The sequence below is a fragment of the Necator americanus genome, chromosome V, assembly GCF_031761385.1.
Source record: "Necator americanus strain Aroian chromosome V, whole genome shotgun sequence".
Classification (NCBI taxonomy): Eukaryota; Metazoa; Nematoda; class Chromadorea; order Rhabditida; family Ancylostomatidae; genus Necator; species Necator americanus.
The window spans coordinates 12,292,370-12,319,710 of record NC_087375.1 but is presented as its reverse complement, the minus strand read 5'-3'; the positions used below and the strand labels follow the sequence as shown (position 1 = coordinate 12,319,710).

General features: G+C 39.4%; 3 protein-coding genes across 4 annotated transcripts; 2 read left to right on the top strand and 1 right to left on the bottom strand.

Annotated features, from left to right (window-relative positions):
* Positions 1-123: 123 nt before the first annotated feature.
* Positions 124-13,233, top strand: RB195_013643 (uncharacterized protein; the record flags this gene model as incomplete). 2 transcript variants are annotated; one of them, XM_064203555.1, is made up of 14 exons in its annotated part: positions 124-173; positions 1,652-1,777; positions 7,616-7,688; positions 9,821-9,910; positions 9,990-10,086; positions 10,271-10,365; positions 10,434-10,547; positions 10,726-10,782; positions 11,128-11,199; positions 11,261-11,371; positions 11,432-11,524; positions 11,991-12,087; positions 12,149-12,261; positions 13,084-13,233. In XM_064203555.1, 14 exons carry the CDS (start codon positions 124-126, stop codon positions 13,231-13,233), a joined length of 1,338 nt encoding a protein of 445 aa, XP_064059436.1. The 2 variants fall into 2 exon arrangements, with proteins under 2 accessions (XP_064059436.1, XP_064059437.1); XM_064203556.1 differs by lacking the exons at positions 124-173; positions 1,652-1,777 and having other exon boundaries at positions 7,632-7,688.
* Positions 13,234-14,494: 1,261 nt separating this feature from the next.
* Positions 14,495-20,657, bottom strand: RB195_013642 (uncharacterized protein; the record flags this gene model as incomplete). Its single annotated transcript, XM_064203554.1, has 19 exons — positions 14,495-14,607; positions 14,685-14,797; positions 15,052-15,136; positions 15,202-15,316; positions 15,377-15,460; positions 15,521-15,619; positions 15,764-15,967; positions 16,029-16,095; positions 16,171-16,313; positions 17,433-17,495; positions 17,886-17,985; positions 18,064-18,176; positions 18,249-18,356; positions 18,927-18,998; positions 19,056-19,185; positions 19,257-19,334; positions 19,390-19,508; positions 20,162-20,266; positions 20,574-20,657. 19 exons carry the CDS (start codon positions 20,655-20,657, stop codon positions 14,495-14,497), a joined length of 1,995 nt encoding a protein of 664 aa, XP_064059435.1.
* Positions 20,658-21,462: 805 nt separating this feature from the next.
* On the top strand, positions 21,463-24,771 carry RB195_013641 (uncharacterized protein; the record flags this gene model as incomplete). The annotated part of the gene is made up of 10 exons (XM_013453848.2): positions 21,463-21,600; positions 21,808-21,970; positions 22,033-22,135; positions 22,224-22,389; positions 22,518-22,679; positions 22,730-22,819; positions 22,958-23,112; positions 23,386-23,482; positions 23,567-23,674; positions 24,607-24,771. The coding sequence occupies 10 exons, from the start codon at positions 21,463-21,465 to the stop codon at positions 24,769-24,771; spliced, it is 1,347 nt and encodes a 448-aa protein (XP_013309302.2).
* Between the last annotated feature and the right edge of the window lie 2,570 nt (positions 24,772-27,341).

Here is a 27,341-nt window from a genome sequence, read left to right as displayed (position 1 = left end):
TTTATAGATCTTATGCATGCCCAACAAATTTTGTTCATATGATATGATGACATTTACTCTGTCATTTTACACTAAGATATTGCCAAGAAAAATATTTTAAAATTTCCTATTTGCCAATAGTTAATGACGACTGCTTGTGTCATAATCCAAGATTTTATTCTGTTTTATGAATTGTCAGATTCGTATTGAAATAAACAGTATTCAAGTAAAATATGTCGTATCCCTGTTGGAAATGCACTTACAAAGACCTTAATTTGCAGCAACTCACTTTTTCATCATGCTAAGCTGTTTTCATTGAATAAGAGCGCGTAAAAATCTCATACAGCGAGAACTTCTGTTGTTACACGTTACAAATGTAGATCATTTTTTTATTCTGCGCAGTTACGCAATATTTCCACTTCTTTCTAATTTGATTAACATTCTAAGCGAATAGTGAATGTGTGCCATTCTATGCTCATGAATGTTTTAGTTTTTTTAAGATAGTTATTTATAGTCGGGTCAAAACGACATGAATCATGAGTGTAGTTGGGGTGCATTTGCGCTGGAAACGACGCGGTGGAGCAGCAGCTGTAACCAAGGAATGACCGTCGCAAACTGCAGCGATGGGTGTTGCCAACAAGGTTTCCAGTAACCTTTTTTTTACTCCAGTTTCCTAACCGCTACGCTCCACCGAAGCAAACCAAGAGAAGTCGCGTGCGCAATTGCATACGTGCTTCATGTCGTTTTGACCCTACTATAGTCACATAGTAACCGTACAGGCAGTAACCAGAGGTAACATCATTCCCCCTCTTTTCAATTTTCTGAGGTTTTAACGGATGATTTCTTCTGGGAGGATTCATTCACCCACTGCTACTGTCTTCAGTGGATTCTTGACAAATTTTTTGTAGGTTCCCTTCATCCGAAATTGGGTATCATTCTTTACAGAGGTTGCTATGGGTCTATCCATTCCTCGCTCCACAGTGAAACGAGAAAGTATAGTTAAAATATGAATGTATAGTCAGGTCTAAAGGTCATGAAGCATGGTGCAGTTGCACAAATGGGTGCGCTTGAAGAGATGCGGTGGAGCGTAGCGGGTGCGACCGGAGGGGTCCTTGCCAGCACCACTCATCGTTCCAGTTCGCGATGATCCCACCTCGATTCCAACAGCTAGCTCCACCGCGCCGCTTCGAGCGCAGCTGCGTACGTAACTGCACTGAGCTTTGTGTCGTTTTGATCCGACTAAGAGTAAGTGTGAATATGAGATCAAAAAATATTACAGTAGAATCAAATAGATGGATAAGCAGCGCACATTTGTGAAAATACGAACACTTCCGCATTTTGGTTAGCTTTTCACGAATTTATCCCTTCAATGAATTGCCGTTGAGATTGTTTACAAGGATCTGTTAAATCTGTTAAATGGCGCATAATACCGTAGACAATCCGCAGTAATTACGAATTGAATAGGAGTGAAATGTCAACATCTTGCCACAAAGCCAAGCTCTGGGCCGCGGATTAATCTAGAGGAGCCTGAGAGGTGTTTTATGACGAGTCACTTGCAATACGTTTCTCGAACAGTGATACCAACGTTCACAGAGGGTATATTCTGCAGTTGCTGCCTTTGTTCCAGACTGCAAATGTGGAAACTACTCTGTCAGGCGATATTCCTTTGAAGGATGAAGTCACTGGCGTATCAATCCACTTTGGGATGCGACAACGCGTTTAATGCAATTTGTAACCGTTGGGTTTTGGAACGCGTGTTGGCCCATACAATCACTTGCGGATCCAGCCGATATGTCAGGTCAGTGTTTTTATCCTCCCAGAAAAGTCTGGTACCAATTTATCGACCCCGGAGGGATGAAAGTCTTGCTTTGCACTAGGGAGGTTTCGAACCATCGACCGCCCACTTATTTCTTTAAGGTGAATGAATGCAGGACAATTCTGTCCTCAGGAACCTATTTGAAGAAAGTGTATCTCATTACTCACCTTCCTTCCTTTTCGCATATGTAAACGAGCCGTAAACAAATTTGCCATATTTGCTTTATTTCCGGTCAACGTAGTAACGTATTTGGTGCCGTCATACGTTACCTGTAGGCGTGAATGTACGTTACTTATTTTGCTCCAGTCAAAACAGGATATTCAGTATTTCCTTAACATTTTATGAATTAACGAATACGCTACCAATCTCAGAATATGATATCAGTTCATATTCCAGTAAGATCACCAAGAATTTCTAGAAGCAGAGATGTTATTAAAGAGAAAGATTGAGTGTTTACATAGTATGAAGAGTACAGAGATCGTGATCATCAAAAGGCAGAAATTTGGATAATTCCGAGAAGATCCTCTGGGGACTTCAACCGATTCGCCCGAAAATAAACTGTCTTCGGAGATAGCTCAAACCACAACTGGCCTCGACTAAAATGTATTCAAATGAAGCACGATCAGAAGAGACATAAGACAGTTTTAGAGCTTCTAGAGATCCTGCTTTGAGCTCATCGTCACACTCCAAAGCAGGACAATGTCCTGACGCCCTAATGCAGATCGTCAGAGTGCAAATCAAACTAATTATGAGAAAAATGAGAAGAAGAACAATGAGAAGTAACCGAGGAAAAAGACTTTGCACGACAATCCACGATTTCCCAGAAAATGAAAACACTTAAGACGAGTTCTAGTGAACAGTACGTATCTAAAGAAATATTTTTCATAACGGGGCGAGTGTAGTGTAGCAGTTAGAGGTTCCGCTGCCTGCTCGATCGATCGGAGGTTCGAATCCGCCCTAGTGCTCACCAAGCCTCCGAAGTCGATAAATTGGTACCAGAGTTGTCTGGGAGGATAAAAACACTGACTCGGCACCTCGGCTAGCGGTCAGGAGCGTACTGAAACCCTTGCTGGCACCACCCGTCGGTGCAGTTTGCGATGGTCCTCCCTCGGTTCCAACTGCTGCCTCCACCGCGTTGTTTCGAGCGCGTACACAAATGCACCGTGCTTCATGTCGTTTTGACCCGACTATGCACGTTTGTGAACCTCAAACGATTCTGAATTGGAGTGAACGTAGTGGCGCATCCCAAGCGGATTGATTAACGAAAATTTAGAGAAAAAAAACTAATAGCCCACTCATTACAATCTTTTGAGCCTTTGTTATTCAGAAAAACTCCAGATTTCTAGGAGATAAGGTATACTCATTTTATTGATGGGAGTGCAGATGTTTGCACGAACCACCGAATCTCGTCCACTTCAACTAATAAGCAGCTCTTTCTGACGTACCAGTTGTTCTCTTTCGTGCCCTAATCAAAAACTCGTTTTGCGACCGTCTGGATGAATATGAGTAGTGGAACTTGCATATGATGTGCAACCATGAGAGTCTCATTAGGATATCAGATCCTATCATTTGGTCATCGCAAATGGAAGAGGAGGTGTGCGTTAATTATAGAAATGAAAAGAAACGGATGATGTAACGAACGCGTCTCGGCCACCTTCTTCTTGAATTTCAGTGCCGTACGAAATCGGAGCCATTAGAGTGGATCCAAAATCACGTGTCTGCGAGCTCGCGCGTACGTGCTACGCCTGCGGAGGCGATAGCGTCAGGAGCCCATTTATTATACGCTGATTGGCAAACTGCCGCAACTGTGCGCGCAGATGTGGCATGTTGCCAGGAACGTCGTAGGAAAATTCGATCGCCAACACCGCTTCTCGTGCCGTTTTTTTAAGAGCGAGAGTCTGTCTGCCTTGTGGAGAGATTCAACATAGTCGATTCGGTGGGATGCTGTCTTAAAGTCTCCACACAAGAGGTCCCAAAATGGAATCGAATCGCAGTGCGGTCTAGGCGATCTCTACAATTCCAATTTCGTTGTTTGAATGTTGGCTCGTTTTCATTGCATATTCTAGGCAATAGCGCATCCCGCATGTGACCAGCTCTTGAAGCAGTGGAAATCTGGCAGCGATGAAGAAGACAGGAAGCCGGCTATCACCATAGCTACGAGAAACATTGACTCAACACAGCCGATTTTCAAGGATTATCCACGTAATTGCCGTGCCTCTCTTGAAATTCTTTACTATTCCTCTCCTGGATGAATCCTGATAAATAGAATTAGTGTGGAGTTTATGTAAACAACCGTCTGCTAAGCACAAAAGCGTGTACGAGTTTACACGTTAATCCCGTAACGGCTTTGATCCTTAAGATTGTTGTGTTGACTCAGCACATTAATCCTTGCTATATATGCTGTATACATTAAGGACAGGATTTTTTTTTCAACAAAAGGATTGGTGGAAACATACGAGGACCCAGGAAGGGATTCTGCAGTTGTTCGGCAGAACCCCTTCCTGGGTCCTCGTATGTTTTTGCACAAGATTTAGATAGTTATGAATGAAGTGATGGAATATGAATAATTAATTTTGCTCTTTCAATCGACAAGTCTTCTTTTAAAGGATCGCTTTGGAAGGTTTGTCTTCTGTCATTTTATTTGTATACTGTTTCTTCTTTTTATATTGTTCCATTTTTTCTTTTATTTGGTTTCGTTTGCATTGTGGCGCTATCATTCGTTTTCTCATTCTTTTTGACATCAGAGATTTCACAGAATTAAGATTATTTTGGAGACTTGCTCTAACTTTTTTGTCGAGGGACACTAATGCCTGCAAGGTTCTCATCTTTGATTTACATAACTTAAAGGAACTTAAAGGCATCACCCCACGAATCTGAGGTGGTACGGATTTCAGGTAAAGTATTCGGAGAGCGGCCCGGAAGATGTGGTTTCGAGCGTTCCGGAGCGCTGTTTTCTACAACAAGTTCGATTAAAGCGCGCCAGCCGTGTGCACACGCCGCATTTTCCAAGCCGTTTTTTACGCCAATTAGCAAGAAATGGACGGAATCACCCTTCTCTTCATAATCTACGACCCCGTATACAAATACTCCACCTGAAATCCGCACCACCTCAGATTCGTGGGGTAATGCCTTTAAGTAACAATAGCAGTTTCGAATGTTGAATCTTTGCTTTGAATCTCGACTGGGAACAAAGTACAAGACGAAAATGAACCCAGAATGCAGCATTTTCATCCACTGAGATCCTTTTTAGAGCAATTCGGTTAGCGAGTGAACGACTCAGGGAAATGCGTAACAAGAGAAGCATGATGAAGGAAAAAAAAAACATTGTGGACAGGATCGATATTTTGGAAAATTAGACTCGCATCTGTTTGATAGTGCACCAAAACTCGTACCAGCAACATCGAGCCCTACCTCGCCTCGGATTTTCGAATAGACGAATTTTTCAATTTCAATTCCACTAACTCTCAATTTTTTTACCATGTAATTTTTGAATGGTAAGTTTCACAATGTTGGGCACTCGAACTATCGATCCGTATTTTATTCTATATCTACTTAACATAATGCTACCCACATAATATATGTTCTAGATCGGGCGAAAAGCTAGTTGGAAAGGAGGCACCTATCGAATTGCACTTAGAGCGCAGACATTGTTCTTGGAGCATAAAAATCGTTCCTAACTGTCAAGTGGTATTTTTATGTGAAGAGGCGATAGTTCATCAGTCGACAGTTCATCGCTAGAAGTGAATTGCTAAGTCAGTCGGCGACGTTTGAAGGCATCACTCCACGAATCTGTGGTGGATTTCAGGTGGAGTATTCATATACGGCACAGTAGATTATGGTGAGGAGAGTGATTCCATCCATTTCTTCCTAACTGCCGTAAAAAACGGAAGATACGGCTTCAGGCGTTCTGGCGCACGTTTTTCCACGAGGAGTTCGACTGGAGCGCGCCAGCCTTGGGCTGCGCCGCATCTTCCGGGCCGTTTTTACGGCAGTTAGGAAGAAATGGACGGAATCACCCGCCTCTTCATAATCTACCATCCCTTATGAGAATACTCCACCTGAAATCTGCACCACCTCAGATTCGTGGGGTGATACCTTTAAGCGTTGGTGTTAGAGGATCCATGATACACAGGGTAAAGTTACTAAGAGAAAAAAGGAAGATAGAGCTGGAATCACAAAAACATTATCAAACCCTTCGAACACGCTTACTGGGAGTGAATAGCTAAGTCGTATCGTGCACTTCCAATGAAAACAGAACCGAGAATGACGGTGAGAGCTGGCCTCTACGCAATCCGCATCTGTCAACTAAGGACGACTTTCGTGATCTATGAACGATTCTCGCGCACTAAGTGCTTTTCGAGCAGTTTTGAGTGTTTGATCGCCAACGTTTTGCGTCACATAGCTAATCTCAGATGTTTTTCGACGGAGCGATCGTGTGGATGAACGACAACCGTATGTACCTGACACGCAGACATGTGTATTTTCGGTGATTTTTTTCTTATGACCTTCGTGATGATGAGCAGTTCAGTAAAATGTATGCCATGAACATACGGCGGATGGTAGTGACGTAATAATCTCCTGCTTTCAAGCGAGAGATTCACATTTTGAAAAGGTGGTCACAAGTCTGACGACTTATTTTCGAACGCTATCCAAATGTGAATATTTCATTGGCTCGTCTTTTATTCGCTAATATCTAATCTTACATGTGGGCTAGTAACTGGAAACTATATCACAGAGTCATTCACTTTATTTGATGAAATCGTAGATAACCGCGTGACGTAAGCAAAGCTATCTCGGATTAACTCGAAGCCCAGCCCACTACTCGGCTCGTCGCCATATAAGCCGCTGAATCTACCGAAAACAGGAGTGTATCCGTTGTGCGTTCAAACGGTCCAACCGGCAGCGTCTTGCCAGATTCAAACTGAACTTTATGGACGGCGAAGTCTTGGCACCATTCCCGAATTCTAGTTCCTCTCTTACAGATTACTGAAAACCGCTATCCGTATGCTTCTTGTTCAAAGGAATAAATTTGATGAAAATACTGTCGTCTGAACTTTCTGACAGCATATCTAATACGTTCATATATTCCTAGAAATCTCTTCTACTAGTCTGTTTTTTCTTCTGTGTGCTCTCTTCAGATATACTCAGCAGTACTTATCTTCGTCCTCAGTCCTATATGCATCTCTTCAGCCGGGTGACTGCGACGCGTATCGCCATCAGTCGGCTGAACTTACACGTACTGCTCCAACCGTGATCGCCGGTACCTGTATTAACTCTTATTCTGATATTTTGGAAGTTGTTCAATTTCATCTCAATTGATTGATGCTATTTCCGTTTCGGACGTTTTCGATAAGTTCCTGACATTTTTCACGAAATGTTCCTACTTCAACATAGACTGCTTCAACATAGACTTTTTTGCACCATTCGGGCAAAGAAAAAGTGTCTTCGATCTCGTTACAAATCTGATGATCTTCTTCTCGGTATCTAAATTTTTCATCGCATGTTTAAGGGAGATTAATTATCCACACTGCCCAACTTTTCTCCAACGTTATTTTCGTCTTCCATCACCTTTTGTAATTATTCACATCATCTTTTCGAGAACCTATCTTTTTTTTTATCTTTGCTCGACATTAACTAGCTGACGAAATTTGAAAAAAAGGCACTTGTTTCTATTCGTTGCAACAAATGTTTTCTGCGTTTCGCCCTCAAATCCATAGTGAGATGTTTGGTTTGATTTGCGAGTCGCGATTATTTCTTAAGCGCGCAAAACTGTCCGCTTAGTATTCGTGTAAATAGTCTCATACGAATCTTTATTTTCAGCATTCAGTTGGACACTATGGGCGAAGACTCCGACACGACTACGACTACAGCTGGCGACAGGCGCTCGGCACGGGTACGGCTTTAACATTCCTTTAGCCAGATTATGAGAAATTACATAGATGAGCTTTTCTGAAGGTTACAGTTCAGCTAGTTCAGCTTGCTTTTTTCCCTTGCACAACGGTCACGTTTTGGCTGAACTTCCTCATTCTTTAATTCCAAACGAATCCAGTTGTTATTGTCAGCAATTCGTCAAGAATATCCCTCGATTATCCCACGACACACATGAACATCTCATGATTTAATGGACTTTTATAGAAGTACATGCTGTTTCCGATCCGTTCCTGAATCCGGAACGTAAATCCTACGTAATTCCTTCTATCGCTAACGGCAGCACCCGTTATGAATGTTCTCTGATTATTCTTGGTTGATTCGTACAAAGAAAGGAGATTGAGACAAAACTAGTGTACTTGCAAACTGTCTTTCGTTTCACATATCTTCTCTTTTCTCTACATGATATCATTTCATTCACATTTCCGGCCTTGTTCTGTATTTTCAAGGAGGTTCAGTAAACTCAGAGAGATTTCCTAGTTTCGATAATAGCTATCCAAGAAAATCGTCTTTCAATCGCCATTAAATAGTCTAAACAGCTTTGGGACTTCCTTTTTTGAGTTTATTAATGAATGAAGACGTCGACGTAAAAGAGACACTGTTTGTCTTTAGAAACGTTCTCACTAAGCAAAATTTCTGAAATCAATAGTGCAAATTTTATAGAAGCACTCATAAGACTGAAGTACTCTTTTGGCGTGTTTCACAGCCATTATAAATTCCTTTGAACCGAACGTTCATAACATTAATTCACCATTTCTTACTTTCGTGCATTCGGGCATGCTGTGCTTTCTTACTACGGGTCCCATGTCAAATGATTAATAGATGTACATATAGGAATAGGTGAAAGATACCTATGGAGTCAACAAATTTTTAAGCGAAGCTGTCAATAACACTGCGATTTCAACTCTGGCGAAAGCTGTTTGTGAATCCTGTCTGAATATGCGGATGAGTTTGTAGTAACATGGATTGATTCTGATGGGTTCATCAAGTGGTTGATAAAACAATTCTAAAATTTTTCGTCGTATTGATTTTTGATTAGCTGTGCACGAGGTTGTTATTAATTAATTTTATTGGCTAACGTTTCGGCTAATCGCCTTTCTCAGAGCTTGAAATGGGGGATTCAATTTATAATCTAAGCTACCAAATCCCTCCACAACTAAAGAAACAAACTCTCAGCCTACTTTTTCAACCACTAACGTAGTGACTGCACTAAATCCCCACCTTGGTTCAGAGACGCCTACCAGGGACCGCTGACTCACGAGAACGAATGATTCGAATGCCTCACTCGGATCAGAAGAGCCATCAGAGAAACGGTGCGAGCTCCCCGTCCCCGCGTAACGTTCCCGATTTTGCGTTGCGAGAGGCATTGCGGTTCATTCTAGGCTTTTTGCTTGGATCCAAAATGCCGCCGGCGATTTTCGAGCCAACTTTTTTAGATTCGTTCGCTAAAATTTGGACCCAGGTGTCCATTCTCGAAACCTATTCTTTGCTTTGTTATCGGCTTTGAAAATCCGTCGCCGCTTTTCGGATTTATTAAGTCCTTTCTGTAGCTTCTGCCGGTAATATTCAATATATAGCCTGAGTAATGTTCCGATACACAAGTTCGTTGATTCCATTGGCTTTGTAAATCGCATTTTGCATTATCTTTGACGCTCCAGATTTATACGTATGTCTTGTGCTCTACCGTGCAATCTACTAACCACAGTCATAAAAGTTGTCATTTATTCGACATTCGCATTAGGTAGTCGTTCATCTACAACTTTCTGAGCTGCATTATAAACGACGCACTGGATCGCATCCGTCCCTGACAGACGACACTTAGGAGTATTTATGGAACCTACCGATATGATCCTAATGAATTCTGCCGCTATATCTGCCTCCCCTTTGCTTAGTCATTTACCAATACGAGCTCAGACACGACACTCATTCCGCCTTCCATCACCTCATTGCAGTCGACGTTATATTAGTTTTGACTTGAAGGAGTCACGTACAATATGAAATTGTGTTAATTATAGCGCGTTTGAGTGAGTCTTTCTTGCATTTCTGAGTTGCTTAATGGGGCTCCATCTACTTTGAATTTAAGCATTATGTTTTTAGATTCACAGCACTGGTTCCTCTATTGACTCTGAAACAGGTCATCACAAACGGCGACTAATGCCGATGATGTATCAAATGTACGAGAGCCAGGTATTTCTACACATTATTATTCATTATTTCATTCTCAAAATTATCGTCTTTTGCTCCTATAATAAAATCTAATTTCAAGTACGAAGATTTGCGAGGTACGATTTATGGCCCCGATAGTCCGGATTTTCACCCAGCGCAAGCAAGTGAGACGTTGCGGAAAGCTTTAAGTGGAATGGGTAGGACTTTCGTTTCCTTACTTTTTCGAACATTCTAGGACTTTCATCATTCTTTGAAACATATCAGGGGTTGAAATTTCATGGTGACTAGGAGATAATCGCTGGCACTTCGCATATCATCATTAAGAAGTCACGTTTACACACTCCTCTAGATCAATTATACTAATATACGTTTCCATTTCAGATACCAAAGATCAAATTGTCATTAATACACTTTTGTACCACAACAACTTCCAACGACAGAAGATCCTCAGTGCGTACGAGGACATGTATGGGAGGGTGGGTGAACAATCAAAGGATATGATAAAGAGAGCTGACTTGCTGAAATATATTCTTCCTAATTTCAGAAACTGATTGACGATCTGGAAGAGGAAACAGGGGGATATTTTCTCGAAATGTCTCAAGCTCTATTCAAACCAGCCCCACAATATGATACTATGAACCTGCATAGATCGCTTTCGGTAAGATAAATCATTTCAGGGACGACTATCTATTTTTCCTTTCTTGTAAATATATCTTCCGGATGCGCTAATCACAACCAGAACAATTCATTCATTCACGTTTTTCATGTTATAACTGAAGTGATTAGTACGTCGAGTACGTGAGGAATATGTATGTCATGATCATCGAAAATTGCAGAATCGTTATGCTGATCGCTCCGTGGCCATAGAAATCGCTTGTACAAGGTCTGCCCGAGTGAGTTCATTAAATCCATTTCTATTCATAAACCGTTTGTGATTCCGCTATGACTATGCATTATTAGGTTTCATTTGAATATACTTTTCGCTGGAGAATAGTTCATGTTTCGCAGCAGCAGCGAAATAGGATGAACATCAACATAATAATATAATATAATAATAAATAATATGATATAATATAGCACAATAATAACCATCTGTTAGAAGTAGATAAAAGATGAGAAGTCGTAATATAATGTTCGGTGGTGATAATATGATGGGGTGTGGTGGGAAATGCAATGTGTTCAACTTTGTATGTCGGTACAATTGTGCTGTGTTTTTATTCAGTGATAAGGTCTTTTAGCAATTACGAGTGATCCGCGAAACTTACCTGAACGACTACAAAAAGAGCTTAGAGAAAGACATCGCAATTAAGGTAAGTAAAGAGTTCTAACCGACCTACTATTTTAATTCCAAATAGGTTATTTTATTTCTAGGTTGAAGGCACAGTTGGACGCATGTTGACGTTATTGCTGTGCAAATCTAGAAATGAAGATGGAAAAAGAGACGACCAGCTGGTAGAAACGCATGCAAAGATGCTTGTTAATGTTCGTGCAATATACTGTGACTATAGCTAGTCGTGCAGATCAATAAAATAAAAAATTTAGAATTCGATCGACGAAATTGCTAAGAACTTGACCCTTTTCGAACAAATATTTGTCGGGAACTCGTGGAAGCACATTGGAGCTGTTTTCGATCGTGTGAGTTCAAGTGTCACATTGTATGAGTTATTGAGCAATGCAGGGAGTGCCGAAATTTCGCGGCCATGCTGTTTGGGCTACGAATTCGTCTGAGGCAAGTTAAGAAGAGGAGGGATATGCATGAAAAACAAAGAAACTGCGTACACTGTCCTTGTTGAAGTTGAATTTAGCGTCGAATATTGAGGCAGAGGTTGTAGACAAAAAAAAGGTTGTTGAGGCAGCACTACAGTAGTTGGCATGACAGTTCAAAAATATAGAGGTAATGTAGTGGGCAAATGCACCTATGTGTGTTCCGAACGAATTAGATATACACAAATAAAATGGAATTGATTTACAGTATTCATTGGATGAAATATCCGTATGTATCCGTATTGTATGAGAACTTCAATGCTAACCTATCTTTATCAAATTTTGTTGTACCTTTTGTAGCTATAATTACAAAACAAATAATCATTTATCATTTTAGGTAGACGAACTTCGAAACGGTGAAAGGGATATCGAGACTTTGATACGAAAAAACAAAATGTTACATTCGGAAATTCGCCAGATTTTCCTCACAATTAGTAAGTTCCTTATCTGTGCAGCGAATTAAGCCAGCTGATATAATTCCGCATGTCCTTTCAGTTCGTGTGTCTAGAAATATGCAATTATTCTTCGCTGAATTGTTGAGAGCAGCGATGACAGGCGAAAGACCAGATCATCAGACGATTATTCGTATTACGGTCAGCCGTAGTGAGGTGAGTAACACTGTATAGAAAATGACGTTAATTGCAGCTTATCCGGGGAATTTCGAATTGAATCCATACAAAACAAACATTCTGAGGTGAATCATAAAAGGTTGGCGCTCTTCTATTCGGATGGTTTGCAGAGATCATTGCGCCTGGTCACTTCTACAATTCTATTAAAACATAATATTATAACATAACATAATATCAGTCCTATACAAAAGTTTGTAAAAAGTAGAATGCTGTAATAACTTGAGAATACTAAGAAATACTGGAACGTTTGACAATTTGAATAGTACGAAATGGCTTCTTGTTCAATGACACTCGATAGCAGTATTTTTCTATTCTTTCTTACCTGACTCCTCTCTAAATTAGCAGAGGCAAATTGGTCCGGTGATTAGACTAACTTGTCATAGGCGAGCACAAGCTAATTTTCGATAACACTATTCCACAACTTGTACGAGTGTATTTTAATATGAGTATAATATTCATGTTTTTTTTTTCACGGAAAAATGAGAATGTTTTATAGCAATTTTGGCCTCTTTTGTTTTGCTCTTCACTTTTTATATCTTTTAAACAATGTTTACATGAAAACATGACCTTATCTACCGAAAAAAAAAGCCTGAGAACAAGAACATTACCAAGCGGGTTTGTTTTGGGTTTCGTTACTCGCATAGCTTTATATTGGAAGATGCGGACGGAATCCACGATTTTTCTTGAAGTCCAAGAGTTGACGTACACAATATTATCACTATCTATTTTTTTTTGTTATTGGCACTGTGTCTGTGTCATGTGTCAAAGCGGAGGTTATAAACTGGATAGTAATATTTTCAGATCGATCTCTACGATATTGGCGAGGAGTATAAACGGAAATACAACCGATCACTCGAATACGATATTCAGCAGACATGCAGCGGAGACTACATGCGTCTGGTTTCAGCATTACTGTCAGCCAGCAGTAATAATAACAACAACATTATGTAGTAAAGTTCGCATTAAAAATATTTGTTGTTGTTCTATCTACTATACATTAGCAGATTTTATATGTATTTTTTTTACAAACAACATTTTATTGACATTTGGAAATTCAAAGCTCATTTTGGTCATACTTGCTTTATTTATCATTGATGTTATCCGTTCCATTTATATTTTTACGATGTAATCTTATCAAAGTTTTCTCAGCAACTAGAAAACTATTGAATTTTCACTAAGAAATGCAGTTGTTTTTGAAGCACTTTATACGAAGAAATATCGACAACGATCCTACAATTCAGTGAGTTTGCTGTGTATAATGCTTGGTAACCCCAACAATTTGCCTATTCTGAATTTGAATCTCAAAGTTTGAGACTCCAGTTGAGCAAGCCACGGACCAGCCTTACTAATAGCGAAACTCATTTATGAATACGATCACGGACACTGAAGTCGATTTTCGTTATATCTGATTTCTGTGCATTGTTTCATACTACTGTACATATCTGTATTTATAAAACACTTGTGATCTACGTTTATTATGCATTATTAAATCTCGAAAAAGACAACCCCTACCTTAGAAACAAAACACGTTACTATGTTTCTGGTCGGATGCTAGCTGTGGATGCTCAGAATATGATCCGCTAAGAGCTGAGCAAATATATGGAATAAAAAGAAGATAGAAACTAAAAGGAGCGCTAAATAGCCGAAAGAACAAAACGAGAACAGATCAGTGCATATTTCCAGTATGTTGATTCAACTACGTTAACTACAACAGAAAATATGACGTGATTATCGGCTATATGAAATGATGGGATGAACGGTCGTGCATAATGTCGACGAACTTTACGAAATTAATGACATAGGTCGCAAACTCATGGATAAGCTCAAATATGCCAAAATAACAAAAAATAAGCGCCCATATATTGCTCAGCTACTGGCGAAACCTTCCAGAAAAGCCCACAACACTTGATCTGATCCTAATTCTGATTTCCTCGAGGAGGAAAAAATACTAGGTAAAAGTTCACTCAAAATGAACTCTGACTTCTACTAAGTTATTACAGTCATTATTATTACAAAACACATTCCTAAATAATATGCAAGCTTGATTATAATAGCTGAGATGTCATGTCTGCATTGCACATTGTACAACCTAGTGAATAAATTATTAAAGCTCAGAAGTTTAGAAAACAACCATGGCCAGAACTAACCTTATAAGACTAGATGAGATCAAAGTGAAAACAATAGAAATCATTCCACGTTAGTTGGTCGCAATCTATATTGGTTTATCGGATTTAGGAGCACGAATAAGAGCTTCCTGAGCGGTCGAAAATACTAGACGACCGTCGCGGGTCCACAATTTTCCTTCAATCAACGTACGAGCGCCACCTGACGTAATATGAATGCATATCAAAGACCTCTAGCGTTCACCTTTTGAGGTTAAAGGAAACTTTACAATCACGTACTTGCTATGGTCGAGCGATTCTCATACAACAGCCAATCATCAACTCTAAACTCATGATTGTGCATCCAAATAGAGTGATCTAGGGTTAGTGCCATAGATGGAATAAAGCCCACTCTAAACGGAAAAAATCTGGAAACGCATCGAATATGAGCAATTTGCAGACGGGGCTGACATTTCAGGTTCGCTAACTCCCTCACAAAAAGGATCAGAATTGTTCCTCAAAATTAAAATCAAAAACTTCTTATAAACTCGACTAGAATTTGTGTCTGGCTTACTTGTGATTTACTTCACTTATTTTCATAAGTATTTTCAGGAAGGCACGTTCTTAGTTCAAGTAGTAGTTCTACGGATATCTACAAAACAGTTACCTGCTATGAGGACGAATGGCGGTCTCAATCATAGTAGCATCGGAGATGTAAGCGGCAGCAGCAACATGAATTCGTGGGTCATCTCCTAAATCGACACATATATTACAATGAACTTTATTTGGAAAAAGAACAGATATCTAAATATGGTACCAATATTTTCATTAGCTCGAATCCATATGTAGGAACGAAAGCTGTCCTGTTGTAGCTCATTGTTTCCATTAGCCATAGGTCCAAACAAGAAGGTGTTGATATCTACAGGACGGAACTAAAACAATCACAATGATAGTGTCACAATAATTAAATCAAAAAAAGTTTCATAAAGCACCGAAAAGATTCTGAAGAATGCTGGAGGGATTTCTTTCCGTTTAAAGCGCAACATAGCGGATGCAGCAGGATGGAGATGAGGATCCTGGGAATGATCAACATTACTCCCTAAGAATAATTCCAGGTTCAAGCTGTACATTTATACTTTTGAAGCTTCTTCCATGAGTTGGTTCCAATCTAGTAGCCCATCCGGTCCGGCCACTTTTGGCATTTCCAGCTGATGTTTGATTGAATCTGGCTCTGGCTAAAAATAACATTATAACACTGACATTATTATAGAAGTGAGTTGCCGAATGCGAACAAGCTTCACATCAAGGTATGGGACAACTCTTGCCAGTAAGAAGATAGCAGATAACTTGAGTAACAAAAAAAAAAATGAAGCGCGAACCCTATGAAAGGAGATTTGGACGGTGAATATTGCATCCCCGCTCTGGACAGCTTTCACAAGTCGAGTGCAGAAACTTTTTCCATCGCGGATTCGATCAACCATGTAGAGAATAGGCATATCTACGTTTCCACTTTGAACAAAGTAGCTGTGAAGGCTGTTTGGTAAAAATCCACTGTCAACGGTTGCTGCAGCAGCAGATAATGCCTAAATAAATATAACTATAAAGTGCGCCGAATTACGGTACGGAAAAAGAGGATTTACAAACCTGGCCAATGACTTGCCCTCCATACACAACAGGCAAAGAGTTCCTACCTTTCAGCAAATGTCGAGCACTAAAAAACGTGTAATACGTGTTGTTAAAATAAAAGACAACAGTTTGAGACTATAATCACCGAAGTAACACTTACAGAAATAAATTCCTGTCGATTTTCTCAAGATTGAGGAATGTATCAATCAAACCAGCCTGGATATCTTCAGCTCGTGATGAGATATCCACATAAGTGACATTAGGGAGAGAGATCGAATTACTAGCTGACAGTGGAGGATGTTCCTTCAAAGCATAACCTTGCATTTATAAGTTGGATGCCGAACTGCGTTAATAAACAGCTAGCTGAACTGCGATATAATCTTAATTGTTGTTAATTAGTTCAAGGTAATCCTAGCCACTTCGACAAGATGGTAATCGAAGTTTTCGAAACTACATGATTGTCGTTTCGTGCAAATAGAACACAAGGTACTGCATGGAAGGAAAAAGAGAATGTTGAGATTTCTTCTACAGATAAAAAGCAGTTATCTTTAAGAATATTTCTACGAAGAAAAGCACTTCAGTTATTTATGTGGCTCCGCGAAGGAAAAAAATGCGTTTGATTTGTCAGTGTTTCACTTGATTCGGCAGTTTTGGTTGAGATATGATTGTGTAGGAAAGATTTATTTTTTAGAATACACTTTAGAATTTAGCAAAGAGAAAAGATTCAAACTGCCACCAAATGATTCCATCCTAACAAAAACACCAGAAAACAGAGTTACGGGGAACTCGTTATGTTGAACTAGAAGTACAGCATAAACGAAGAAGTAATTTACGGCTTCTATTCAGAAAAAAGTTATCAAGTCATTCAAATCAAAATATACAACCATATCACGTTTTACAGGACCCATAGCTGAAGTTATTTATTCCTGACAATGAGAATATCCAAAACAACTCGAAGGGAGTACCCACGGGAAAACCATCTTTCGAATCGTCGTAGTCTCTGTGGGAAAAGTTCCAGCTGGAAGACAGCGCCGAAACAATCATGAGTAATCGCCAGCGAATGAGGAAGGCATGAAGAGAAGTTCGAATGTTTGGAATCCAACGAAGCGCCTACTTACACTTGCTCTGCGGAGCAAAGTTACCGAAAGAAAAATGACGGTTCACTGGACGGTGTTACGCATCTACCCTCTGGATTACAAGACATTACAAACCAAGATTAAAAAAATCACAAAGCATGTACACTGACTCTTTTCTGAACTATCAATCGCATGTAAAGCAAAGATGCTTGACTCCGAAAGATCTACGTGCGTTTTTGGATCTTCGCATAGTCGTAAACTTACCAAGGAATACAACACCCCGAAAGTAAGAATTATGACTTGAAAATAAACTTGAATGGAGCTAATTTCGCGAAGCCAGACATACCTCCTCCGTTCTTGATTTCGCAGTGACTCCTCCGCTCGCCATCTCCACACCTTGCCTTTTCACCTCAAATCTACAAGTTTCCCTTCTAAAAAATATAGGACTTGAAATGTAGAGTCAGAAAAAAATTGGAAGAAAAACAATACTGAAGCTTGGCAACTTTCAGAAATATCATCGTGTACAGTGGATGTAGCATTTTCAAAATTCAAAGTTTTTTTCACAAAATCAACAACAATAACAACAGAGATCAACTCCACGCCTTTAAACTGATCAGGATGGATCGTGAACGCCAATCGCAGACAGAGGTCAACAATTATTTGTTTGGAACATATAATAAGACAACCTTATATCTAGAGCAAACGGTTAAGACAATTAAACAAACTAACAATAATAAACAAGGATAGTCAGATTTCTATACAGAAAAAAACACTAAAGTGAAGGCTCCTATTATCTGACCAGTGCAAGCTTCTCGAATATTTCTCTCTTGTCATCAGGAAGCTTGTTAAATTTCTTCTGGAGCTTTCTTAAGCGGTCTTCCTCAGAAAGATCAATGTATCTAGAACAAAAAAAAAAAAAGAAAATATGTGAAACGCATCAAGGAAACTCATCGAGGAGCCATCAAACGTCAACTCACTTATCCTTCTTGGTTTGACAGAACAATTCAAACGCACTCATTTGGGGTCTGGTCACATTACCATTGGTCTGCTTTGCTGTCTTAGTTTTTGAAGCGCGTTGGGATGGGAACATCTAAAAAGAGAAGCCTTTGCAACCTGTGTTGAGCACAAATGAAATAAATGAAAAGTAAAGTGCATATACTACCTTCTTTCGAATCAATTTTATTTTATTTTCAACGAATCCTTTTTGTTTTGATCCCAAAACGTCACCGTTTGTTACCAAGAACTCCTCCAATTTCTCGAGGAAAGCTTTCTAAAAACACCCGGAGTGAATAAAAAGCGGCAAGAAAGGTTTGGGATAATAACCAGTGCAAACACTGAATATGCGCTCCAGCGTTTGCCTTTCTGCCAAGTTTTCAGCGATGTTGATCCTTTTGACTACGAAATCTTACCTGGATGGACTTTTGTGGAAAAATGAGTATCCTCAAAAAAATAATTTGAGCTAATTTTCTTCCAAAAGTGAAAGGAAGGTGATGAAAGTTTCTTCAAAGTTCTGAAGCCGTATTGACTGCTAAACTTGCAAAAGCAGAACAGCATTGCGAAAGTGGCAAAAAGTAGAAAAATAATTGAAAACGATGAAAAATGATCTGCCGCTTCCTTTGAGGGAGCAACTGCTATTATGTCCGATATAAAATTGTCGTAGCTACATTATTTTGCATACTTCTTGAGTACGCTACCGTTCTCATAAATGAACACCAGTGACTCAACAGAAATACAAATGAAAATAATACAGCTACGTCAATATCTCAGTCTTCTTTTCTAGGGTAGGAATGACGGAAAAGATCTTGATCTTTCAGATTATACTTGCACTCGCAAATCTCACCTCAAGCTCTATTAATTCTTTCTCACACTGCTGCCGACCGGCATGATCCTCCTTTATTCGATCAGTCAATTCCTCAAGATTATGATTTGGAGGGACAATTCAACTGTGCAAACACATATTATCGTGTACCTTCACTTTGCCAAATCCTGCTGGGCAGCCGAACTTTTTACCGTAATAGATAGTAAGAGAAGGTGGCTTGACAGGAAAATCTGCGTGCATTAGAACACTCTCTGGTCGGTCCAAGTAATCATGTAAGTTCCTGAAAGTTAGTTTTTCTAATTTCTTTGAACAAAACTGATTTCGAAAGTACACATAATGTCGAGAACATGCCTGAAACAAGTGTCCAAGGACATGTGGGCTGGTTTAAGTGATGTAGACAAATATCGTTTGAGGGATTTGAGTAGTGAACTGCAACATTTCCCATCAAATTGGAATGTGTTAGAAAACTAATTGGACCACTAACTCTGGATCTGCAACTTGAGACTCTTTCTGCCTGACTACTATCCATTCGTCAAACAAGGTTTTCATCCGTGACCATGGCACGGATAGTTTACTTCGTTCCGCTGCAAATTTGCGAAAACTCTGGAATTGACTATTACATACGAGCACATCTACTTCTTTTGTGAAGAACAAGAAATTTTACTTTGCTTGTCTAAAAAAAAGAGTTTTACACATGAAAGACCAGTCGATAAAAAATATTTTCCAGCAAGCAAACTGTTTTATTCAACACATATATGGGAAAACTTCCTAAGGAGAATTCGCAAGTTATTGTCCGAATTCATAAAGAGTACCAACTTCGTAGAATTTGTGCCAAAGTTTCTAGTTACTCTTAAGGATTGAAAGTTTCACTTACTACCGAAATATTTCCTTTCGAGAGAGCACAAATTAAATCCACGTCTAATTTCCAAAAGTAAGTCAGAATAAAAACAGATATTCACATCCAAAGACACAGACGGTTAAAAGAAATGCATCTATGGCTATGCATACAAATTGAATCAAGCAAGAATTTACCATATAAAGAAAAAAGAAGGTACTGTAAATGCGGAAGTGCAGAACTATCTCTGCTGAGTAGCTTGATAAGGAACGTTTTAAGTTCTAATAGTATAACAGATCGAAATTATGTACAACCGTTACTCAACTTCAGGATCAGTTTATTGAAAAAAAAACAAAACAGTAGAAGAATACAAGTGAAAACAAATGGAAAACAAGACCTGAAAGGTGATTAACCTACTCACTTCGACGTGTTCCAACATAACATGAGGTGCAATCAGACCTTCCTTGCCCTGAGAAAGTTCTTCGCCGTCCTCATAATCTTCATGTTCATCTTCACAGTACATGCTCTTCAAAAACAACAGAGATATCGTCGATGCGAGGACAAACTAGGGTATTTTAAGAGAAGTCATATTTAAACGTATACTAGGTTTTCATACTGCCGAAGAGTCAAAGAAAATTCCCATTACTCATTATTTAACTATAAGATTCCATCTTCTTAATTCTTATTAATCTCATGCCTTTATATTACAAATAAAAGTAAAAATGTCATTAAAAAAAGAAGTCAAGAAAACCTAAGTTCTAGATTCCCTGATTCCAAGTGTGCCTTCTAGGATTAATTTGATGAATTCTGCACCACGATACAAAAAAGCTCACCCTATCCGACCTCAGTGTTGTATCCTGTACATCATCTTCGCTTTCTTCCCGTAATCGCTTTCTGTGTGGTGAAAACACTGGCATCTAAAAGAGGATCACCTCATTCGTAATGCAAAGTTTCTTTCCTATTTTGTTGGTGACAATAAGATCAACAACAACAGAAAGTCGTAAAAATAAATGGACTGGAAAAAATAAAGGAACTTCTGCAAAACACTTGCAAAATGAAATTGGGGTGGAGAGTGGAGAAACTTTTCTGTCGTGTTGCAAATAACACCCTAACCATATCGATCATCTTTGCAGAAATAAAACCTTCAGAGAAGCAGTGCGCTCATTTTCGATACTATGTTACATAAACTAATAAACTATGTTACATCTGAGAATTATTGAGAGCACTACTCTAAAGTGACGACAAATTTACATCGTGGGAAAAAAATCGCCACCGAGAAACGCGATGCGTGGACCCTGTCGTCTGCTGCCTGACTGGCGAAAGCAGAGAGAGAGAAATTCCTGCATTAATAGGTGGTCAGCGAGGTTGACTGACCGCAATGTAGGGGTTTTAAGTGTTCTTCTCTAATTTTCCACGATATGGAATCCATGTGGAACCGAGTATTGATTGAATCTAACAAGACGTCAATTCTGCTTACAAACGTTCCTCGTCGTAGTTTCTGTGGAATAACATCAACATTTCTGTAATTTCTTTATCTTCATTGTTTTCTTCTATGCAGAAGAGCTCATTTCACTGAAATATGTCCCTATTCTGAAGTTCTCCTCGGAAAATGATGGTCCGAGGACCTGACTTTCGTAAATTTACCTTCTTATCCCTGTGATCAGGCGACTAGTATTTGATTAGCGACTTTTTTTCCCACAAATTATGAACTGGTTTTAAGGCATGGTTATTCTGCGGATTACCCGTGTTCCTCTTGGAAGAGCGTTTTCAACATCTTCACTACTTTTTTCTTCTGTGAATGTGGAGAAGAGCTCAGTTCCACAAATTATCGCAAAAGGAGGGCGCCCAGAGGTATTTCAGGTACACAGATACATCTGTTATAATTTTTATTTGTAAAAGTAATACATTATTTGCAAGTAATGCCTGCATATATAGTAGTTTCTGCGTTTGCTTTCTTCCTCGCCAAAAAACGGGACTTTCAAACCCTTGTTGTTTCGAAGCACCATAATTTACCAGCAACAAGCTCGGATTTAATATAAAGGATCAGCCGCATTACAATTATTGAAGATAGATGGAAAATCCATAGCTACTGACGACATGTGGAACCTAAACCCTGCCATTCACGGTCTCCTCAACCGTCGTTTGCTGTTGGAGCCATACAATCCACTGTCGTTGCTCAAACAAAGAATAGTTGACCACATGCACCAAACCTATAGGAAATCAGGTGGAGGTTAGCTACATATCTTACAACTTTTCGCAAAGCTTCAACAATTTTGTTCTTCTCCCTTTTAGAAAATAGGAGTCCTTTATTTACTGTTTGTGAGAATGAGCCGAGAATTGTGACTACTTTCGAGAACTTCGATTCGCTCCTGACTCCACCTGACCATGTCTCTAGGTCTTCTTTTTCTTTTCTTTTTTTCTGAAGAATAAACTCTATTTGGTTGTTCCGCTTGAAGAATTTGTTCTTATCGTTCGATTTCAAGAAGACCTTCGGACACTTACTATGTTAGTAAGTCGTACTGTCTCCGCGCACATACATCTGCCCATCAATATCAACTTCTGAAAGAAGGTCTTAATACATTCCTCGTTTTGGGGGATGTGTACCGTCGCGACGAAATCGATCGGACACATTACCCATGTTTTCACCAGGTTGGTCAGCTTGTTTTAGTAATTACCTCCATAGTCTCATTTTTAATTCCTAATTATTTTTTTGTTTAGCTTTTTAAAATTTCCTTTGTAAATTCGCTCCCCTCATGCTATAGGAATTCTATTTTCAGCTTGAGGGCGTTAGAACCTTTTCTTCTAAACAACTTTTCAACCCTCCACTTGGATCAGAAATACCCATTCTCGAAAACGGAGAGCGAACCCCTGAAAAACAGGAAAGACACACTTACGATGCAGCAAAGGCGCTAGAGATCCAACTTAAGACTACACTCGAGGTAGAATCTAAATTTGTAATTATTCATCTCTTTTGTATATGTATGTTTAGGGTCTTAGTGATGCCTTATTTGGAAGTGATTGCGAAAAGCGTTGGGTTGAAGCATACTTCCCCTTCACTCATCCTTCTTTTGAGTTGGAGGTACGTTCTATTTCTTTCCACACGTACATTTTGGCACGTCAGCTTACTGACCTTTATATGGGACCCTTCTATGGAATGTGCCTCAGATTTCCAATCTGTAAATATATCTGAAGCGAGGAGATTGTTCTTTTTGTTGAGGTGCTTTACGAAGGGAAATGGATGGAAGTATTAGGATGTGGCATTATGGAACAAAAACTATTAGAATCGGCTGGTGTTCGAGATATGGTCGGATGGGCATTTGGTCTCGGACTTGAACGTATAGCGATGATACTATATGGAATTCCAGATATCCGGTATCTGCTTTAATGCTTTTTTGTTGTATCAGTTGTTACTGTATGCATATATTTGTTTTCTCTTCATCCGACTAAACCATAATAAAACTCGACTACATATTTTTCCGCTGTTGCAACAGCAAATTCTCCGGTTTTCTTTTAATTCCAATTGGTTGTTGTTGTTACCTTTCTCGATACCATGAATCTTCTGCAATTTAGATTCAACGATATCTTCCCTCATTGAAGAGTGTTGTTTTCTGAATGATCATGAATGCCTTTCCTTCTTTATTTAAGGCTTTTTTGGTCCACAGATTCCGGGTTCTTATCACAGTTTCAAGGTAAATCTCCAACAGACGATTTCAAATACAAGGCAATCAGTGTACATCCTCAGGTGTGTGCATAAACACTTCGTAATCTCACCAAGTACTGTGTTCGAATTTTTTAATTTTTTTCTCGAATGTCTCAGTAGCTGCAGGTCTTGTTCGACATGTCTTTCTTCTTGCCAGATGGTGTGATTTTCAACGACATGACGTCGAATGTCAACGATACCGTACGTAACGTTGGAGGCGATTTGGTGGAGCAGGTGGTTATCACGGCAGTCTACTACTTTTCTAATTTGTTTACGTTGACGTTTGCACAATTTCTCTTTGGTTGTCCTGTTTTCTCTGATGAAAATTGAACCTAAGGACGCAGCAATTTTTTTGGAGTGTTATGTATGAGCAAAGGTGGAGAAAAGGAATAGTCACTGCCAAACTGTATTGTTTATAAAACCGCTGCTGATGAATTCGCGCAAAAAAGCTTTGCACACATTGTGGACCGGTCGCAGTACTTGAAGCGAAAGAAATGATTTATTTGGAGTTTTCAGTAGTCCATGAGTTCTTTCCTGTCAGTACGCTTGGACATGTTTTTTTTTTTGCGAAAATTTGCACGTCAAGCTTATGCGCTTTATATTCTCAGAATTTCTGAAATGTGAGTTCTCGGAGTTGCTTAGTTAATCCTTGTGTGCTTTCAAACAGTCGAGTACTAAATAGAGGCAACTTCCGCTGACAGCTTGCTTCTTCCTTCTATCGATTCGCGCAGTCTATTTTCGAGGCATACTGCGGTCTTATTCAACGTGATAAATGTGCCTTATATCTGTCGAGTACGAATCTCTGTTTAGCCTTATCGTAGAAATGGATACAAAAACTTTCAAATGAGTTGATACTTTGTTCCTCCTGTATATATTCACTCTTTCAAGCAATCGAATGTTGTCCCAGAGATTGCTGTGCTCTATTCTTTAGCACGTTTTTTTCTATTTGAACTTGCTCAATAAAATCATGGACATAGCACTTTTTAAAAATAATTATCTTTATTATTATACTTATTTATTTCCATCAAAGCTCAGATTATCGTCCTGCCCTCCCTTTAAGATCCGGACTTTTGCTCACAACTTTATGTTGCAATGACATGTACGCACGGTCCTAACAATGTGACTTTGTAGTATATGAAAAATTCGCTTATTTTTTGAGATTCCAGGTGAAACTCACTGACGAATTTACGAACAAGAAGAATCGCCGCAGTCAAACGTACAGGATTGTCTACAGAAGTCACTCCAAAGCTCTGACCAAGGATGAAGTAAATGTTGTACATAAGCAGATCACTGACGAACTTGTAGCACTTTACGGTGTCACCATGCGATAGCTCCACTGTTTTGCTTTTCTTTTTGCTAATGCGGGTATTGGCAATTGTTGACTTTAATTTGTTATTTATTCTAACCTGGGTTCGTATATGATGCTATTCGACTTTTGCTTCCTCTGAGAGGTCATCGATCATCTCATATGACTTGATCTAGCCGGCCGAGCAGTTTCTACTGATTGAAGGTTGTCTCCAAATTGTTCCAGACCAGTGGCATCGTAAAACCAGAAAAGTAGCGATTAGCTAGTGATTGGCGCTTGTTATCGATTTTTAGTCGCGTAGTTGTGTAGAATTTCTTCGGATTTTGCTGAAGTTCAACATGTATATGGAAACCAGAAATTGCTCAATAAATCTTTAATGAACAGTGTCTTTTTTCTGGAACGGGTTGCTCGCCCTATTGTTTATTTTGCGCTTCATGGGGAGGATCGAAACGATAACAATTCGCGACATTTGGCATGTAGTCCTGCTTGAAGGCGCCTATTTCGCTACCGATAGATCTCTTTGGGAAGCATTCGAATACTTCGCACTTACCGGGAAGACAAGTATACTAAAACAAATACGGCACAGTTTCTTTTTATTTCTCTCATGTGGTTCTCCACAGAAGAAAAGGATTTCTCCTTTTTTTGTAGTTATCAACAATTTGTGGTGTTCGATTCATTGCATCTTATCGCAAATAAATCAGGCAAATTGTTTAGAGCTATGCAATAGGTCTCCCGCAAAGCCCTTTTACGTCAGATAATCTGTTGTCTGATGCTACATATTTATTGCTAATTTGTGATGTCATTTAACACACTATTTTTCTCTATACCGTCTTTGCTGGTTTTAATTTCTGTCCTTGTGCTTTATCATAATATTTCTATCTCTTACTTCGGGTATTCAGACATCTTTTTCAATAAGAATGCAAATCATGCAGTTAGGATTAGGGAGGTTTCATCTTTCAGTTGGTCTACGACTAGGTCTATGACTACGCTAATATTTGCCCATGCTTAGGAACTTTATGTCATTTCTTTTTGTCCTTTTATACTTCGCTATCCCTTGCTCTCATAAATTGTGGTCTGGAAAATAATGGTCCCCAAGTTATAAACAAGATACATTGCTACTGATTGCCGAAGTGAAATTATGTTTTACTCTTTCGAAAACTCAGAATGTGCATCTTTGCATGCATAGACGAATAGTCTAGATGGCAGCATTGGAAATTTTTCCAAAAAAGAAGAAGAGTACTTGTTTTTGAATAAAAAACCAACGATTCATTCTGCTAAATTTTCGCCACATTTTTACGATTCTGGCAGACTTGTAACAGCTGTCTGTATCATTTCAGCAAACATTGCACGTTTCATCCACGACTCATAATTGGGTGCTGGGGGTTCGGTTCCTTTTTTGGGCTTTGAGTTGCTAGGAATTTATTGGTCACCATTCCCACTAAAGCCTTACCCAACAGTTGCGTAGGAACATCATTTTCGTCTGTAGCAAATCAATTCTTTGCTACTTTAGAACTATTTGTTCTTCACTGCTTTTTTTAATAGTTATGGGTTTGCCAAAATCCTGCATCTTAAACGCATCATCCTACGAATCTGAGGTGGTACGGATTTCAGGTGGAGTATTCGTATACGCGATCGTAGCTTATGGAGAGAAGGGTGATTCCGTCCATTTCTTCCTTACTGCCGTAAAAAACGGCCCGGAAGATACGGCTTCGAGCGTTCCGGAGCGCTATTTTCTACAACAAGTTCGATTTGAGCGCACCAGCTTTGTGCACGCGCCGTATTTTCCGGGCCGTTTTTTACGGCAGTTAGGAAGAAGTGGACGGAATCACCCCTCTCTCCATAATCTACTATCCCGTAGAAGAATACTCCACCTGAAATCCGTACCACCTCAGATTCGTGGGGTGATGCCTTTAAGTAGGGATTCCAAACTAAGTACTGCTAGTTGATCAATAAGCAAACAGGTATTACAGCTCTTGGCATGAATTCTTCTTAGCCCTTCAGCAGGTATTGAAGAACAATGTGCAGTTTCGTTGCACGCAGATTTCCTTACTTCCTTTCTACGTCTTAACTTGTCTTGTCTTTTTGTTGAGAGGAGAAGAGAGGATATTTTTTTTTCTCGGGATGATAATTGGGAAAGTTAAGAGGTTTCTACTCTGCTTCAATTTCTTTCCACTTATTTATTCATTGTGTCCTCGCAGTCTACGTTACGCATTTCTACGACAACAATTTCTCATTTCAGTAATGTTTTGGACAAACTAGGACGAGAACGACTCCAGGACGTGGAGTTTTTAGTGGTGTTTGAGGAACTCAGTAAGTTTTCGGCTAAAGTTTCTTCATTCAGTATAGTGTTTGGGTGCGCAGTCACCGGCGAAGTGTCCGGTTTCATGTTCACACGCTTGCTTACGTCCGTGCGTCACATTTTTCTCACAAAAATTCAGTGCAGTCTATCTTTTCGTTGGAATATGTCATCATATTCTTGTTTGTTGTTTGTTTCAGTGGTTTTAAATGCTATATAGAGTTGTCTGTTTTATTATTACAGTGGGCTTGTTCAGGTGTATCCTAGGTTGGTATTTGTCTTCAATCTTCCGTTCTGAA